The 16,108-nt window shown below is 45.6% G+C and overlaps 1 protein-coding gene across 8 annotated transcripts in view; it reads right to left on the bottom strand.

Moving 5' to 3' along the window:
• Positions 1-4,973: 4,973 nt before the first annotated feature.
• The window catches only part of fbrsl1 (fibrosin-like 1), a 283,332-nt gene continuing 272,197 nt past the window's right edge, over positions 4,974-16,108 (bottom strand). For 4 of the 8 annotated variants that reach the window (XM_082553716.1, XM_082553718.1, XM_082553723.1 and 1 more), the window contains 10 exons: positions 14,464-14,514; positions 14,161-14,256; positions 12,471-12,542; positions 12,265-12,294; positions 11,895-11,966; positions 11,086-11,218; positions 10,338-10,421; positions 9,034-9,117; positions 7,948-8,206; positions 4,974-7,474 (listed from right to left, as the gene is read on the bottom strand). In XM_082553716.1, the coding sequence (XP_082409842.1) occupies positions 6,178-7,474; positions 7,948-8,206; positions 9,034-9,117; positions 10,338-10,421; positions 11,086-11,218; positions 11,895-11,966; positions 12,265-12,294; positions 12,471-12,542; positions 14,161-14,256; positions 14,464-14,514 (2,178 nt within the window). In that variant the 3' untranslated portion in view covers positions 4,974-6,177. The remainder of the gene's footprint in view (positions 7,475-7,947; positions 8,207-9,033; positions 9,118-10,337; positions 10,422-11,085; positions 11,219-11,894; positions 11,967-12,264; positions 12,295-12,470; positions 12,543-14,160; positions 14,257-14,463; positions 14,515-16,108) is intronic. The other 4 variants (XM_082553717.1, XM_082553720.1, XM_082553721.1 and 1 more) reach the window with 4 other exon arrangements.

The following is a 16,108-nucleotide window of genomic DNA, read 5'->3' as shown; positions in this document are numbered from 1 at the left end:
AGAAGACAAGTATTTTGTACTAGCTCCAAGACCTCCAGAGGCCCGCATTTACTAATCTGCAAACAATCTGCTCTCCAAGCCCCATTGCAAGTGGAAGAACAAGCCCCTTAAGCTGTGACATTAACGAACACACTGAGATAAGATAGGGTTTGTTGTTTTGGTGCATGAAACTCCTGGCTAGATAGGAGATAAGAGCCTTTCAAAGCATGTTTGCTGCCAGACAAATTTCCAAAGAAGCATGGGAGGCGGGGCTGAAGCCAGCCCTGGAATGCTGAAACGCCTGGTTGAAGCCAGTCTTATGAAGAATACAATCTCTTTGCCCTTTTCCACTATGCTGTGGGTGCATTCAGTGTTTTTGTGGACGAACATTACAACTCGATGAGAACGCAAAGTCAGTCTAGTGACCGTTGTGGCCACAGTGGCATTGACCGTGTGTTGCTGAAAGAAGTCAAAAACACAAAGAATGACCTCACATACAGATGATGAATTGTACAGTTTTTGTACAGTTTCCACTTCCTGAACCATTTCTAAGGCCTTGAACTCCAGTGAGAGTCATTATTCACAAATGGACAAAACAGCGGTGAACCTCCCGAGGAGTGGCCAGCCTCATCCAGGAGGTCACAAAAGAACCCAGAACGACATTAAAGAACTGCAGGCATCACTTGGCTCAGTTACAGGTAGTGTTCACGATTCAACAATATGAAACAGACTGGAGAAAAATGACATCCATGAGAGAGATCTAAGGAGAAAACACCTGCTGACCAAAAAGAAGACAAAGGCTCATCTCACATTTGTCAATAAACATCTTAATGATCCTCAAGACTTTTGAGAAAATATTCTGTGACCTGACAAGACAAAAGTTCCAATTTACTTAAATTCAATTGAGATGGTCTGTATGACCTTAGGCCTGCCATTCATACTCTACAACTACTTTTTCACACAGGGATAGGGTTAGGCTTGGAAAGCTGTTAATGAACGAGACCATCATTGAAAACCTGCAATTTGTATTTATTCGGGTTTTCTTTGTCTAATGTGAAAATTTGTTTGATGATCTGAAACATGTAAATATGACAAATATACAAAAAAAGCCGTTTGTTCATCCCCCAAAACAGTTGCAAGGATTATAAAAAATCTGAAAACATCTGGACTTCTTGAAACGTTTGCTTTCTGACATTTTTTTCTTGTATTTCCTTGTGTATGATGTCACTGAGAGTGGATATCCCTAATATGGTCATCTCAGGCAAACAGAAGAAGCCCCGCCTACCTGCTTTTTGTCTTTGTCTGATTGGGAACCCAATCGGAAGAACGAGTGAAATTGTAAATCATCCAAAAACACTGTTGTCACTGCTTTTGTAACTATATAAAAATATAGAATATTTTGTAAATAAAGCCATAATGCTAATAGTAACAGTAAATCACCCCCAACAAACCCTCCTCTAACCTCCTGAGAGAGCTGAAAACAAACTTAAGAATTTACTTGATCAAACACATCCCACCGCATTACTCCTAAGAGTTGTGCTTTGCACTGGGTCTTGAAGCTTGGCTCTAAGGGAAAACTGACAGCTGAATAACTAAGCTTTGTGTTTTCAGTAGAGGTCTCGCATGATTTTAAGTGGAAAAATGGGATGTTTGATTTTCAAATGTGTTGTTAATTTACAGAATGCAAAAACAGCCTTTTTGTCAATTTCATAGTTTCATATTCAAAATAAAATCCTCACACACGGAGAGCCAAGAACTAGGTGTCGTGTCTGTGCCAGCGTCAAACTGAATGAATACTTATGAATATGCCCACACCACCAGAGGGGATGGACTAAATCGTAATTCTCATTCTGTGGCTTGGAAAAAAAACCTTCTGCCTTCCCGGGTGCCAACGGCTCTGAGGCGATCCCAGTGATGAGCCAGGGAACGCTCTGCTAACTGAGCTCTGGAGAAATACGGTCACGGCAAGATCCGTATTCAAATAAACTTCACTCTTGGCCCGAGCACACAAGCCATGTTGTCACCAGCTGGCAGCGCCTCTCACTGCCCCTTCAAACACTGAGCCACTTTTGATTAACGTCTCTACGGCTAATCATGCGCGCCGGCTCTGCCAAATTGGACGAGCCACGTATGGCCTCCATTTTGCCCTGAAATCTCTTATTTTCTTAAACTCATTCGAAGCATTTCAGAAACTCCCTTTACACCGCCCACGTTTTGTCTTCTTGTGCCTCATGTCCATGCATAGAACAGAAAGGGTAGCGTGGCGGCACAGTGCCATCCTGTGAGTCTGCGAATGAGAGTCCTATCACTGCCAGATGTGCCCAGCTGCATAAATGTTATTCATTTTTATGGTTTGTGTACATAATACGGCCAGTGTTGGAGATTGTGAGGTTCCACTAAAGGCTGGAAAAATCCTCCAAGTTGAATCAAAGTGGAAAACTTATTTTGCCCGGTGGCTGCTCTGGACCTCCTTCTTTTCCATCTCCTCTAATTCTTTTCTTCTCCTCCCTGTCTCATATTGTGCACTTTGAGGTTCCTCTGTGACCGATTCAAGTATCCTCTTTCTTCTGGGCTGCATTACTTGGTCTGCTTGCCTAGCAATGGTAGCTGCGCTGTGAGACAGCTGGAATATTTGTCATAGGTCCAGAGGTGAAAAGACATTAGACAGCACTTTGTCACCAGGGCCTGGAATTCACACCATTTGGCTGTTTCCAAGTCAGCTCCTTAACCACTGACTGGCCTGGTTTTTGTCAGCTGCCGCTCTGTTGACACAGAGAGCTAAAAAAAGACGGGAACATGGAAGGATGCATGCAGCTAGCCTTTTTAGGTGGTCAAAACAACACGCATTCTAGAAAGAGTGCTGCGACAAGGATTCGCTGCCAAAGCCCTTGACTTGTGCGCTCTCCCTAAATTCGCAGTTCAGATATAGCTTAGTGGTTCAGAATGGCTCTCATCAGGGTTTTCTAACCCCCGCAGAGATGGACTTGAACTCTGAGCAAAGCTGCGGTCTCTCAAATCATGAGGCCCAGTGGAGGCCCCAGCAAATGTGATCACGGAGGGGGCCCCAGGTCTCATTACCAATCTCCATTTCAAAACAGCTTTCAAATGGGAACTAATGCATTAGCTCTCGCTGGGGGAAAAAAAGGATCTTGGGAGCCACCACATAGAGGCTCAAAAATGCTTTCATACATGTTTTATCAGTGGGGGAAGAGCTGCCCATCTTATTAGCTTGGCACTGTGTTATTAGCTGCCATTGTGCTCCATAAAAGCCCCTTAAGGCCTGTTCCACTGTTCTCTGAATCTGGGGTGAGCACTGTGCCAAGCGCTTTTTGGAGGTATTTGAGACCATGAAAATTCAATCCCAAACCCTCAGCATTCAGGTTTCTCACAGATAAATGAAGGGGATTAGTGGAACAATAAAACAATGTCTTACCTCAGATACCACCGTATCCTATTAATTGGGATTACAGTGGAGAAATGTGTCAAAGAAAACCAGACGCTTTTTTTTGCGACACGCTCTTACATTAAGTCCCGTCAAAGTAACAATGTTCCATCACATAGGAAATTGTGATCAAATAAATATAGAAAACTGTACAAAATCTCCAAAAAATAAGAAAAGAAAGAAAAAAAATCCCCCGGACACATGAATAATAGCTCTAGTAAGAAGCTGACAATTGCAAGCTCTGTAATAATCCACCTTGGGTTGGATATGCCAGGCAATGTGTCAATTGATTCCCATCTGATGATGGACTGTGTGCTGAAATAAATTGACCTTGCCAGACGATGAGTGAAATTGATGGAGCTTTTCATCTCCGGAGGGCCGTTCCACACTCAGCCGTAAAATGGATAGAGCACAGGACAGAGTGATTGAGTTGGGTGGGGGGGAATCTAAGGTGTGTGGTTTTCTCCAACTAAAGCTCGCCTAGTAAATAACAGTTACAGGAAGAAAAAAAATCCCTATGTGGTAACAGGTACAGGGGTTAAGTGTCTGCTGTTGACTAGATTATTAGGACTGAAAGCACACAGAGCTAAAGTGAGGCCGGCCACTGACAGATGCTACCCATAGGAAGAATATGTGGTTCAATTACCGAGAGGCTAAATTGAAAGCGATAGTGATTTAAGTCTTCCCAATACGCCAACCACATTCTGGCAAACAGTCTTTTCAAGGAGCCCTTTAAAAACCCTGTTGGAGTGCGTGAGACACAGGAGCACTATTGATTTTCAATAACATCCCCTAATGACCTGGCCACGGTTTGATCCACGCTGTCATTATGGGTTGATACCATGGGACTGGGATTGGTGGGCCTCACGGCGCACAGCAGCGAGATGAGTAGTCGGCGCATTATCGGCATGAATTGGCTGTCTCTGCTCAGGCAGCAGGCGCAGCCGAGGTCTTGTCAATAACAGGACAGGGCACCTCAGGGCTCCCTCTGCGGCCCACTCCAGAGTGCCTTCCGGCCTCATTAGAAAAGGAGATGAGTGGTGTGCACGAGGAGAGGAGGCATATGAGAAGAGAGGGGAGCCTCTTTTTCCACCAACTGATAGCCTGCCTCCCAGGCATTGCTCCTCTTAATGAGTCCAGACCGCGGGTCAATATGCCGCTGGGCTGCCAGTCAATACCGGTTACCTGCAACACAAACACTCAAAACCTGCTTTCATACAAAATCAATGTTCTATTAGTCCCTGCCTGTATTGCCTTGGCCCAATCTCATCGATCCCTGTGAAGAGCTCTGCAGCCCATGTATGACAGATTACGGTCAAATGATCTGATGGCTTAGGCTACTCTGCCAGCCAAGTCAGTTGGCTTTATGATTTTAAAGTAATATCTTGGTATCAGATGAGTAAATGCTCTAAATGCTAGAAACTAAGGCATCGCCGGCAAACCTATCAACCTCACATACACATAGCACTCAGCAGGTCCGGCTCACAGACAAAGTCACAGCTGGCAGCCGGCGCCGACGTCGAGCGCCAGAATTAAAGATGAGCAGGAAATGTTTGACATTAGGTCCAAACTTTATTCCGTACGTTTTAAACCATGAATGTTCATTTTCATTTTTTTTTTGCACGCCTAAAACTCTACTTGTTTTGTATACAAGAGTCTAAGAAAAACAACTGCACAACACCACAAGGTTGACAGAGAGAGTCCTTTTGCCGCCCACTAAACAGTGTCCTCATTTTTCTATCTGGGGCTGGTCCAGTTTGTGACTTGGAAGTCTTTGAATTATTTAGTCGTTATTTCATTTGTAAATATAAACAGGTGTTAAATCCAGGTTGCTCTCAGTATCACCGGTATGGTCTTTTCCCTCCAGGTGATTTCTTCTGCAGGGTGCTGTGTGCTGCTTTGCATAGATTGCAGATGATCCGTTTAGGCCTCCTTACAACACCCTCCCTTCGTACTTCCTGTCCGTCGGCCACACTTGTCTCTCTCCGCAATATTCAGCAGGCAGGTGATTTTCCCGTGTTTCGTTTTGATTTTGTTTTTCTAGAAATGGTTAAAAAGCCTAATAAATTTACATGGTAAACTTGCAGCGAAGGAATAGCAACAAGTTATTTACATCTGTTTTCTTTACAGAGACTCAACAAAGACCTCATAATATATATTTATCTGCATATCTCAAAGGCAAAACAATTGAACAGAACAAATCGGTAATGTAGCATTGTACATTGTCATCACTGAGGATATCCTGGTACCATGAGGTTAAGTTACTGAAACCAAAATCCAGTCTTTACAGTGGGTCATAAGGGATATGTCTCACAATCAACTGGGATAAATATTGTAAAAGGCGTGACTAATGCACAAAATACATAAAATTCATAGAAATGATATCTATACATGGAACAAGGATAGGAAATGTACAAACTCATTTGAGGACCTCTATTTTGCACAAAGTTGAAAAAAAGGTATTGGATTAATATATTAATAATTATCAAATATTTAAGTCGGCAATAAACATACACATATTTATGTTCTCTTTACCGACGCTATTCGACCTCCAGTCCACTAAAAATAAAGTCATGGCATGTGCTTAATTAGCCTTACACACCTTTAATTTGTACAATCATACCCTTTCCCTTAGGGACTTTTGCTCTTCTCTGGTGGAGAAGAGCAGTGCATTTTGTTTACAACAAGCTTTCAGATTAGAGGAGCGGGGGCGTGTGAAAGCGCCCTGTAAGACATTTTTGCACTTTTCCAAGAAGCTACCGAGCCTCTACCTCTTTGGGGTTACGTGATGGGGAGTAGTCCCGTGGGTCCTGGGTGGTTGTGAGGGGGGTAGTCCTCCGGGGCGAGGCTGGCCTGGCACTGCCAGCTGGCACAAGGGGTGGGGGTGCGCTAAGTGCGGCGGTAGGGGGTGTTCTGTTCAGAGGGCCATTGTGTCCTGTGGAGGGGCTGAGTCTGGGGTAGGGCATGCCGCCTAGGTGGGGCATAAAGGGGGGCATGTGTGGTAGATGACCCTCCATTGGGGACTGGTGCAGCTGATGAAGCCGTGCTCTGTCCAGCTCCTCCCTCAGGTGGAGGCGCTCTCGCTCCTCGGCTTGCTGTCGCATTCTCTCGTGCTCCCTGCGTACCTCCAACAGGTGCTCGTGGTGGGAGTAGTCATGAGCCTCCCTTTCGCGGTAGGCTCGCTCCTGTTCGTACATGCTGGGGAAACGATGCCCCGGCTCAGGCCTGAGCTGGAAGTCCATGCGGCGTTGCAGATCCAGGCTGCGGTAGGCCTCTCTGAGCGGATCCCAGGGAAAGGCTGTGTGCGGCAGGCGCTCTCTTCCTGCAAGTGCTCCCATGAAGGGAGCCATGCGAGCCCGGTCTAGCACGTTGAGGCTGCCCATCTGAGGCATGGCGCTCATGGAAAGAGGCAGAGAATGCGCCATGGGGACACCATGCAGGCCAGGTGCTGAGATGTCACTACCACGCGGTGAAGGAAGTGGGGGCTGCTGGGACAAAGGTGGATGGTGGTGGTGCGGGTTTCCCGGTTGGCTGACGGGAGGAGGAAGAGCTTGGGCCGGTGGCTGGGGGGCCGGCTCCGAACTAACCACCATGACCTCCTGCTCCTCCTTCCTCTCCTCCTTAATCTTCATGTCATTTTTCACCTTATGGAGGAGCTCTGCAGGTGGGGGCTCCTTCCTCTCGCTGTCCTTGAGCGTAGACAGAGGCCCGCCTGCCATCTTGATGCCCTGCTCATTGATCATTGCCTTAGAGTAGGGGGAAGGGGAACGCTGAGTGGGTTTGATGGAGTCTTCTGAGGGTCTTCTCTCTAGCATCTCCTTGCCCGGCGAGCGACTCTCCTTCACCTTCACATCAGCCAGTGCGGAAGACTCTCTGTGTCGCTCCAGTAGCTCCTTCTCTGCCTCGCGGACCCTGTCTACGCTGCCGCTGTGATGCCGACCTGAATCGCTCGAGTTCTGGCTGCTGGAGCGAATCAGGCTGCTGATCTGGTAGCTGACTGGTGCAGAGGCCGGAGACGAGCGGTTGGAGTGGCGGTTGCGATCCACAGAATCCCTGTAACGGCACAATGTAAGAGTTTTATTTTTGCCAGTAGGTCGTGTTTGGTTAGTGTCTGATTAATTCTCAACAATAAAATCTGCCTTATAATTCTCTTTTAAATCGTACGAGTTGCCTTGCTCTTGTATCCCTCTGTTCTCTGTTTGACGGTAACCCTTCATTCTGCTGCCGTGCCATTCATAGAAATGTCTCCAATTAATTTTTGACAAATAGCTTCTCTCGGCGCGTCGTGCTCTTTTATAAGCGTGCCGGTTGTTCAATTTATTTCAGTTTCCATGGATACGACTTGTAACCACCTAGAAAAAAACATTCGCTGTTTTTCCTTTGCTCTGCTCTGACTGATCAGCTTGTATGTATAATAATGCTGGTTTATCATAGTCGCTATTGTGGTCTTATTTCAGGAGTCGGTTTTTACATACTGGATGTGAGCAACACACAAAAACATACAACCAAAAGTGTGTTTCACCCACCGGTCTTTATCTTTCTCCTCTTTGCCAATCGACGAGTCTCTTTTCTCTCGCTCCCTCTCTCTCTCCCGTTCCCTCTCTCGCTCTCTCTCGTGGCTGTTGGCGGAGCTGCTTCTCTCAGCATCTGCGGTTTTGGGCCACTGCGGCGGGGTGGGGAACGACGGCGGGGTTCGTCGAAGTCGGTTCCAGGTGTCGTGGTGGGGGCTGCCAAATGTGGGCAGTCCTCCCGGCCCCTCCTTGGTGCCAAACATGCTGTTGGACCCTGAAGGAAAGAAGCAGACAGGCGTGGGACCCACTGTAAGTTAATTGGGCACAAAACCTTCTTGAGGACACATAAGATGAGAAAGACTCAACAACAAAAGCTGCTTTTGTCTTTGTCTCTGGAGGTTCTCTCACTGAAGCACTGAAGCTGTTTGAAAGAGTTAGAGGTTAATGCCCCCCTCCCCCTTGAACTGGAGAGAAAAAACCCCTACTCATTTGCTTTTAGACTAAAGGTCCCCCCCCCCTCCCTTCCTTTTCTGCACCGGATGAACAGGGGAGACTCACTGCCCTCTGGAGATGATAGCTGTGAAAAGCCAAGGGGAACCTTAGCATTCCACGGCATGTCTATTCCAATCACATCCATTTTCACAACAGGGTGACCGATTTGGCACACAAAAATAGGAAGGATGAAGAGAAAGAGAGAAAGGCATAGAGAAGGGATGCAAAGGGAAAAGAGAAAACCCTCCATGGTGGTGCAGAAGGGGCTTGTCAAATAATTAATAGACGAATTACCACCAAACAGCAGACCTAAGAGTGCCTATTGGCAGCAACACAGCCAGATTAAAGCCAGGCTGTCAGGGACTTAGTTGGTAGATGAAGTGGAGGCAGGGAGGAAGTTTGCTGTGGTGTGCTGTGCTGCCTTGTTGGGCCTCCCTGGGATAGGACTGTTTTGACACAGAAACTAGAGCTAAGTGTCTAGATTTTTTTCTCCCCTCCTGGCTCTCCCTGTGGTCTAACGCTGTCCTGCTCTATTCTATTACTGGCCACAGGGGCCAGATTGAAGGGGGGAGCGGTGGAGGAGGAGGACGAGAGGGGGCCAACGCTTACCAAGCGAGGGGTTGCCTAATCCTCCGAAGGCACTGCTTGAAAGGTTGCCGAGGCCGCCAAAGGAACTGGAGCGACTGAAAGGATCTGCAAAATGCCAAACAGGGATTAGCAAAAGGGGGGGTGGCTGGCTAGCAGTGCTCACCCCAACACCAACCCATTCCACTCGGCTTTTCTCTTACAAGCGAGCCGTGGTTTTCTAGCGCTGCGACCCTAGCTCTCTGCCTGGTAATCCTGCAGTAGCCAGGTTGCCTGGATGCTGGATTCACTGCCACTAACTGGAGTGGAGTGTCTCTGACCTGCTGGGGCTTGTGGAATGATGCTGCTTGGTGGGGAAATCAGTTTTGAGTTCTTGGAGCTGAGCTGGAAATGGATTGTGGTAGGACAAGACAATTAGGAGCTGTGGAAATTAGCCTAGACAGAGCACAGTGATTTAACTGGTGAATCACTATCTGATGGACTCCATCAGTCACAGACTATAGCCTCCAAATTTACGGGGATAACAAATATTTAGTCTGAGAAGTCAGCGAACGGGACTCATTAACTAAGAATTTGCAGTCCCACTTTAAATCGGAAATAATCCATCAGGAAATGCACAACTTGCCAACCGATTGGGGTTCAAGGATTTTTAATTCTAGAGCTTTTCACGTATTAGAAAAGACAAGAATTGAGAAATCTCCTCTGCCTCACACATGAATTCCCATTTGTTGACTAAATCTTCATCCTCAGTTTACCATGTTTTCATAGGCACAGAATGGACTGACACTTAAACAGTGTCTCAGTCCGAACTGAGGATGATGAATAAAAATGCAAACAACCGAATGTACCAAAGAATCATACAGCACGAACGCCCCTTCATTATTCCCTTCTTCCTGGGTACGACGAAATAAGCTTGGCATGCTTATAGAAAATAGTGTCTTGTGTGCTGCTGCTCTGTGTACAGTTTGTCCGAGCAAATGAGGGATGACAAATCGGTCTGGAGGCTGGAAACTACTTCCATTTTAATAAACCCAGACTCCGGAGTTATTTTCGACCGTAGTATGAATCACACTGGCTGATTGCAGGATGGCTACATTCAATATTATAGTAAAGTAAGAGGCAGTACTGCAGCTGGCTGTTGCTAACGATATTGTACATTAACCTTGAAGTGAACCTGAGATCAAAAACTAGGAATACCTTTGGTTCAAATTACACCCTGGTGGCTTTTAATGTATTTGAAACATGAGTGTAAGAAAGAGTGAGTGAGAGACTCGTGTTGAAAGAGGAGATAAATGTATAAAAAAAAGATAAACATGGGGGTTACTTACACTTACCTGCCAAATGGCTAGGAGGCAGGAATCCACTGGGGTGGGAGGGGGGGCCGTATGGAGACGGAGGGGGGTGTCCAGAGCCTATCGGGACAGAGAGGATGAAATAGTGTTATAATCCATATCCGGCCGGTCGTCTGGTCGGTTGGGGAACAATCTTACGCCAAACCAAACCCTAAGTTAAACAAATGCATTTCTGCCGCAGTATCACAAACTCTGACGCAACGTGGACCAGATGAGCAAAGAGTTGGTGGAGTGATGCTACTGACTATATCAGCTGGTTTCATTGCAGCTGTTATTTGTTTGTGCGTGAGTCTGTACCAGCTTAGTGAGGTCAGCTCTTGAATGTACAACAAGTTGGCCTCTTTCACAAAACACTGCTACCATCACCCATATTTCATGAATTGTTAATGATAGAACCAATTACAGGAGTGCCTCTGACACACCGCTGCATAATTACCAGTCAAAGGCCGTTCTCTTCTCTGTTGCCCTCCAACACAGGGCGCATCAGTCAATTACCTAACTGAGAGCCATGCATATTCATAGACATATTTGACTCCCTTTACAGGCAAAACACTTGCTACCAAAGCACTATAATTATGTGAACATTGCACGAGAGGGAAAATAAAAAGTGTTTTTTCCAAATGTTGTTAAAAATGTTAATTTCCATAAAGGCAGTAATGACGTTAGGAGGCTTGAAGTTTGAGTGTTTTCAATATGTTGGTAGGTATTTTGAGCCTTGACCAACCTGTGGAGGGGAAGAGGGGTCGTGCCAGATCGTGAGGGTACGGGAACCCTGGGAAGACTCCTGGTGCTGGGGGTCGACTAAACAGGTCCAGCTTCCCATTCATGTCAAGTTTGTGAGGGTCCAGCTGCATTTGCTGTAGAAAAGCAGAGAAGGAGACAAAGAAAATTAGGTCAGTACGCAACAGCACGAAACATTTCCAACAAGGGAGTGAGCGTGAGCGATCGTCAGCTACACTGGGTGAGAGCTCAGAGAAGGACAGAGACTTTGACAATGGCTCCATGTTCTCAATTCTGACTAGCTGTGTTATAACAAATATATGTAAGCTGATTAGGGAAACAAAATCCTTGGCAACTGGGGTTCTGGGCCCAAGAAAAGCCTGAGACACCCAGGGCCAGTGGCATTAGCAGAGGATCTCCATGGCAAGGCCACACCATCCTCTGTCAGTGAGAGGAGTAATTCGTATAAGCATTTCTGTTCTGTGTTCACATGTTGCGTCTGATACCGAGTGCTACTGTTACCATCTACCCCTTCTCTTATGGAGTCAGAGAGAACCTTTATAGAAAATATATGTTTAAAGTGGAGCCTTCATGTGTTGGGCTTTGCTTCTTTTAAAGCTTTCTGCCTCTTTCCAATCATGTGATCGTTCTACGTTTAGACCCAAACAAAAAATCCAAGTCAGCTCGATCTGCTCTAGCATGTAGTGTTTTCAATAAGTTAGCTATTTGGCCCGTTTTCCATAACCAATATAGTGTATCTGGCTTTACATGACAGCAAGATTCCTTAAAAACATTACTATCTGTCTCACGCACCTTCATTTTCTGCTGGTGGTGGTAGATCTGCCATGCGATCTGGACATGCACTGCACACCACTTGCCAGGTTTCTAAAAATTTAGAGAGAAACTGAGGTTAGCCTGCTGGCTTTGATATGGGGAGCTAAAAATTGATTCTGGCATAGAGCTTTTCTGGCCAAACTACAAAGTGGGAACTCATCAGAATTTGCAACCAGGCAACATATTAAGAATATCTAACCCCAATACAGACCTCAAAGCTAAGCGTAAATGCAGCCAAAACCCTGCATTTGCTTAATCGAGAATTGTTAAAGAATTTTAAGGTTTTAGACTTTGTGGCCTGGCCAGAGAGATGAAGCATTTAACAGGAAAGGATAAGGCATCTACTTACCCTAACAGATGTCCTGAATGGATCTGTTATCTGTATGGATAAACAGATAATCATTATTACAAACAACAAAGACACATACTACTAACTGTAAAACTGAAATGCATGAGAAGAAATGTCTCTTTGAGACATATGCACTGGATTATGTGTGGCTATCATCAGAAGGAATATGAGCAGAGTGGCTGCGATGCTCTCGGTCTCATGCTTACCCGTGGGTCCTTCTGCAGAAGTGTATGAGGCACTGCTCCAGGACGTGCTGCTACATCGATGGGATTGGATGCCTGACAGAGAAAGACAAAGACAAAAAGATACATGGTGATCAACCACATCTGTAACATCTGCATGGGGAAAGAAAGAAACTGAACTTGGCACAACAATACAAAACAATTTGACCTCATATAATAATTCCCAAAGGGGGTCTCAGGCATCCTCAAGAGGGTCCTCTGTAGAACACTGTTAATTGCATTTTTTCCATTTATTTTTTTTAAATATCCCCTGAGAGAATGAATAAGATTACTGTAATCCCAGTTTTCACCTTATTCTTATGCTTTGTGTCAGTGCTGTTATGGAGATAGCATGGAAGCATGTAAGACGAATTTCTTGCAAAACTACTCGAAGACCCTCCAGCATCTATTCCAACCCAGATAATTAGCTGCACTACGGTCAGCTAACGCCCAAGTATTTGCACAGCTATAGCTGATATAGGTAAAACTGCAATGATGCTTCCCAGAGTTCAGAGTTATGCCAGAGCAGCACATCTCTAATCGTTTCATCTTCAAGTCTGCAGAGCACAAGATCCTAGATCAACATTGTTCCTGGGGTTTTATGCTCCAGCAGGAAACACATGTCATTTCACATGGCCTAACCTGACATGCACCTCCTGAGAAATGTAACTATACATCGGGTCAATGCAGCCCACAACTAGTATGATGTGCTCGTTCAGCATCATCGATTCATTCGTGTTTCTGGCAACTTTTTTGCCACCTTTTTAAATTTTATCAGTGAGAGAATCTCGGTTTAAGGAATTATAATCATAGCATCAATATAAAGGACTCACAAATGTCAGGAAATACCTGGAGGGAGATTGCTGAAACTATGGGAATAAACGTGATGGAAATTACAGCGAAGTGGAAAAACTAGAGATATGTTTGAAATCCCCTCCCCCCCAAAATAACCAAAAGGCCCAGCATTTTATTTCTTTCCATCAGCTGGCACTGGATATAAAACACCAGGACAGGACTACATGGTAATTAACACAACGCACCACATACAAGCAAAAATGCCGCCAACGATGTCGCCACTTATGTAGGCTACACCGTAAGCACTACAAAGAGTCCCCGCAGAAGTCTAAATCAGGCCTTAATCTATTGCCTTATTAGAGATCGGGTGATTCTGCACGGTGACCAGGGTCGCCAGGCCCCACAAACAAACATACTTCCCAAGCTCTATCCCCCCAAGCTCGTCTCCAAGAATACTTAGCAGGGGCTTTGGATGCATAAAACTGTGCTTTGAACCATCTGGAGGGGCCTTCCACAAAAGGGAACCTCCATCACTGAGCCCTCTGGGAATAGGGCCAGCAGATTTAGGCCAGCTTTGATTGGTGGCTTACTTCAGGTCACAGCCTCTGAGCATCTGCCAGACTCACACCCTCCCGCCCCTCGACGTCCCCTGCATCTCCTCCCTTCTGCTCTTCTGGACAGGCAGACATCACGGTCCTATTTTTGGCCTGTCGTGACTAAGGCTAGGAGTCCACCTGCAGTTTTAAATTTTTGTTTTCCTTTTGCGCACTTATAAAGTGTTTTTCTTGTAAAAGTCTGCACACTTTGTGGTTTCTTTTATGCTCAAGCTCCCTTAAAATCTCCTGTTTGTAGACAGTGGGTTAAGGGATGCGGGTCTGACCTTGGGCTGGAAGGCTCCTTGCAGCGAGCTGAAGGGTCCTGAGTGTGGGAGCAGCGGGGGCATGCCTGGCATGGTTGGGGGGTAGGAGGGGAAGAACTGGAAGGGGGAGGAAGGGGAAGATGGGAGACACAAAACAAAATCATACAGTCATACATACAAGACTCAAGCATATAGATACACACACACACACACAAAGCCACTGCCACAATAAATGCTGTCAAGGCAACATTCAAATATGTCAAATATTTGATTTGCCATATGCAAATACTGTTAACACATTTAAATTAGTGCAAAAAAACTTACATTTGAATGTCTGATGAATGGATTGTCCAGTTTGGGGCCATATTTGTCGAACTGGAACAGACAGAAAAGAAAAGCATTAGGAAACAAAAGTCCACATAATGATATACTCGAACAAAATCCCTCATACAACAGCCTTCTTTGGTAATAAGGTCTCATTATATTTTTTTTTTACATTACAAAGGCAAAAACACATGCTCAACATCTGTAACTGGTAACGAGCAGGGTTTGGTCCAGAATAACAAGCCCCGGGGTAAAGCAGCTGGCTTGAACTGATCATGGGTTTACTTAAACAGCGTGGCCAGATAGGCAGTTAAATCACTAACAATACAACCGCTTAAGCACACTGCCAAGACGAAGACAGCCTGCATGATTTTTCAATTGAGCATACAGACATTGGGCGTGGAGGCCCAGCTTAGGAATCAGACAGTTTTAAGGCCAGACCAGTTGTTTCTAATCACTGGAAAATCTGAAGAAATGTGAATCTAATTGCTTTTGACTGCTGAGATTTTTTTGTGTGCAAAAAGCCCCGATGGTATATCTGGGAAGGAAGTACAAGAAGACATGTAACTTGTTTGCAGTGTTAGGAAACTGTACCTCAAAAGACAAAAAAGCGGGTCAGTCCGTAAAACCACGGAGGTCATATGTGAAGCTGTGTGAACAGTCTGCCTTGTATGATTGAGACTGATTTAAGGAGATGGGATTTCAGCTGATTAAATGCTTGAAACCGACACCACCTCAGAGTTGTGAAGAAACCGTTTCTGTGGCAGAACTTAGCCTATCAGAATAATTTTAGTTGGAATTTGCCAGATGAAAACAGTGTGGTTACATTTAAAATGTTTCCGATCATGCCCCGCGCACACACGAGAAAGCAGTCGGTAAGCTGAGATGGACAGGAGGGAGGAAGAGAGAGAAGGGAGCATGAATGAGGACTTTGTATGTCTGTTCGCGAGCCAATACCAGCTCTCTATTTTGAAAACGTCTAATTACAAGTGACAGTAACTTATTCCTATTCCGTAAATACACAAACCATTTGCAGGTACTTTTTGCGAGTGTTTTCTCAAAGCTCAGTTGGCAGGCGCAGATGTTTTGGGTTTACATAATATGGGAAAATGAACGGGTATGAATCAGATTTTCTGTGTGCACGCGTGCAGCGACAGGGGTGGCTGGGGAGGGAGGGCGGGCTGGAGCTGGTAAAGCTGCTGGTGCAGATGCAGGGTTTGGGACACGGGGCCGTCTGGTGAAGCAGGTCCAATCACATCTGTGCGCAGAATGGTAATAACAGCGGCGATGGTGTCGGCGGCCCTGTTTGTGGGCGATAATGGCCCCGAATCAAAGACAGCCCATTGAGAGGAAATGCTGAGCCAGCTTCCGAGCTCATTAAACTGCTCCTCTGCGCTTCTGAAGGCGCGGCCTGTTTAATGTCTGTCACTGGAGAGGGGATTTCGGCTTTATGGCCTTGTTAAAAAAAACAAATAAAGAAAAAAAAGAAGTCTTGCCTTAAAATTTATGGAGGCTGTCACAGTTTTATAGTAAACCGCTTTGGCTAATTAACGCTTAATATTTCATCCTATAACAATTAAAAATATTTCTCGTCCAAAGACATGGCAGGAGCAAGGGGGCAGGCATTCACCGCTGCCATTTGGCA

Source organism: Aulonocara stuartgranti, assembly GCF_965226115.1.
Source record: "Aulonocara stuartgranti genome assembly, chromosome: 12".
Classification (NCBI taxonomy): domain Eukaryota; kingdom Metazoa; phylum Chordata; class Actinopteri; order Cichliformes; family Cichlidae; genus Aulonocara; species Aulonocara stuartgranti.
The sequence above is the reverse complement of the archived record's forward strand: the minus strand, read 5'-3'. Positions and strand labels throughout refer to the sequence as shown.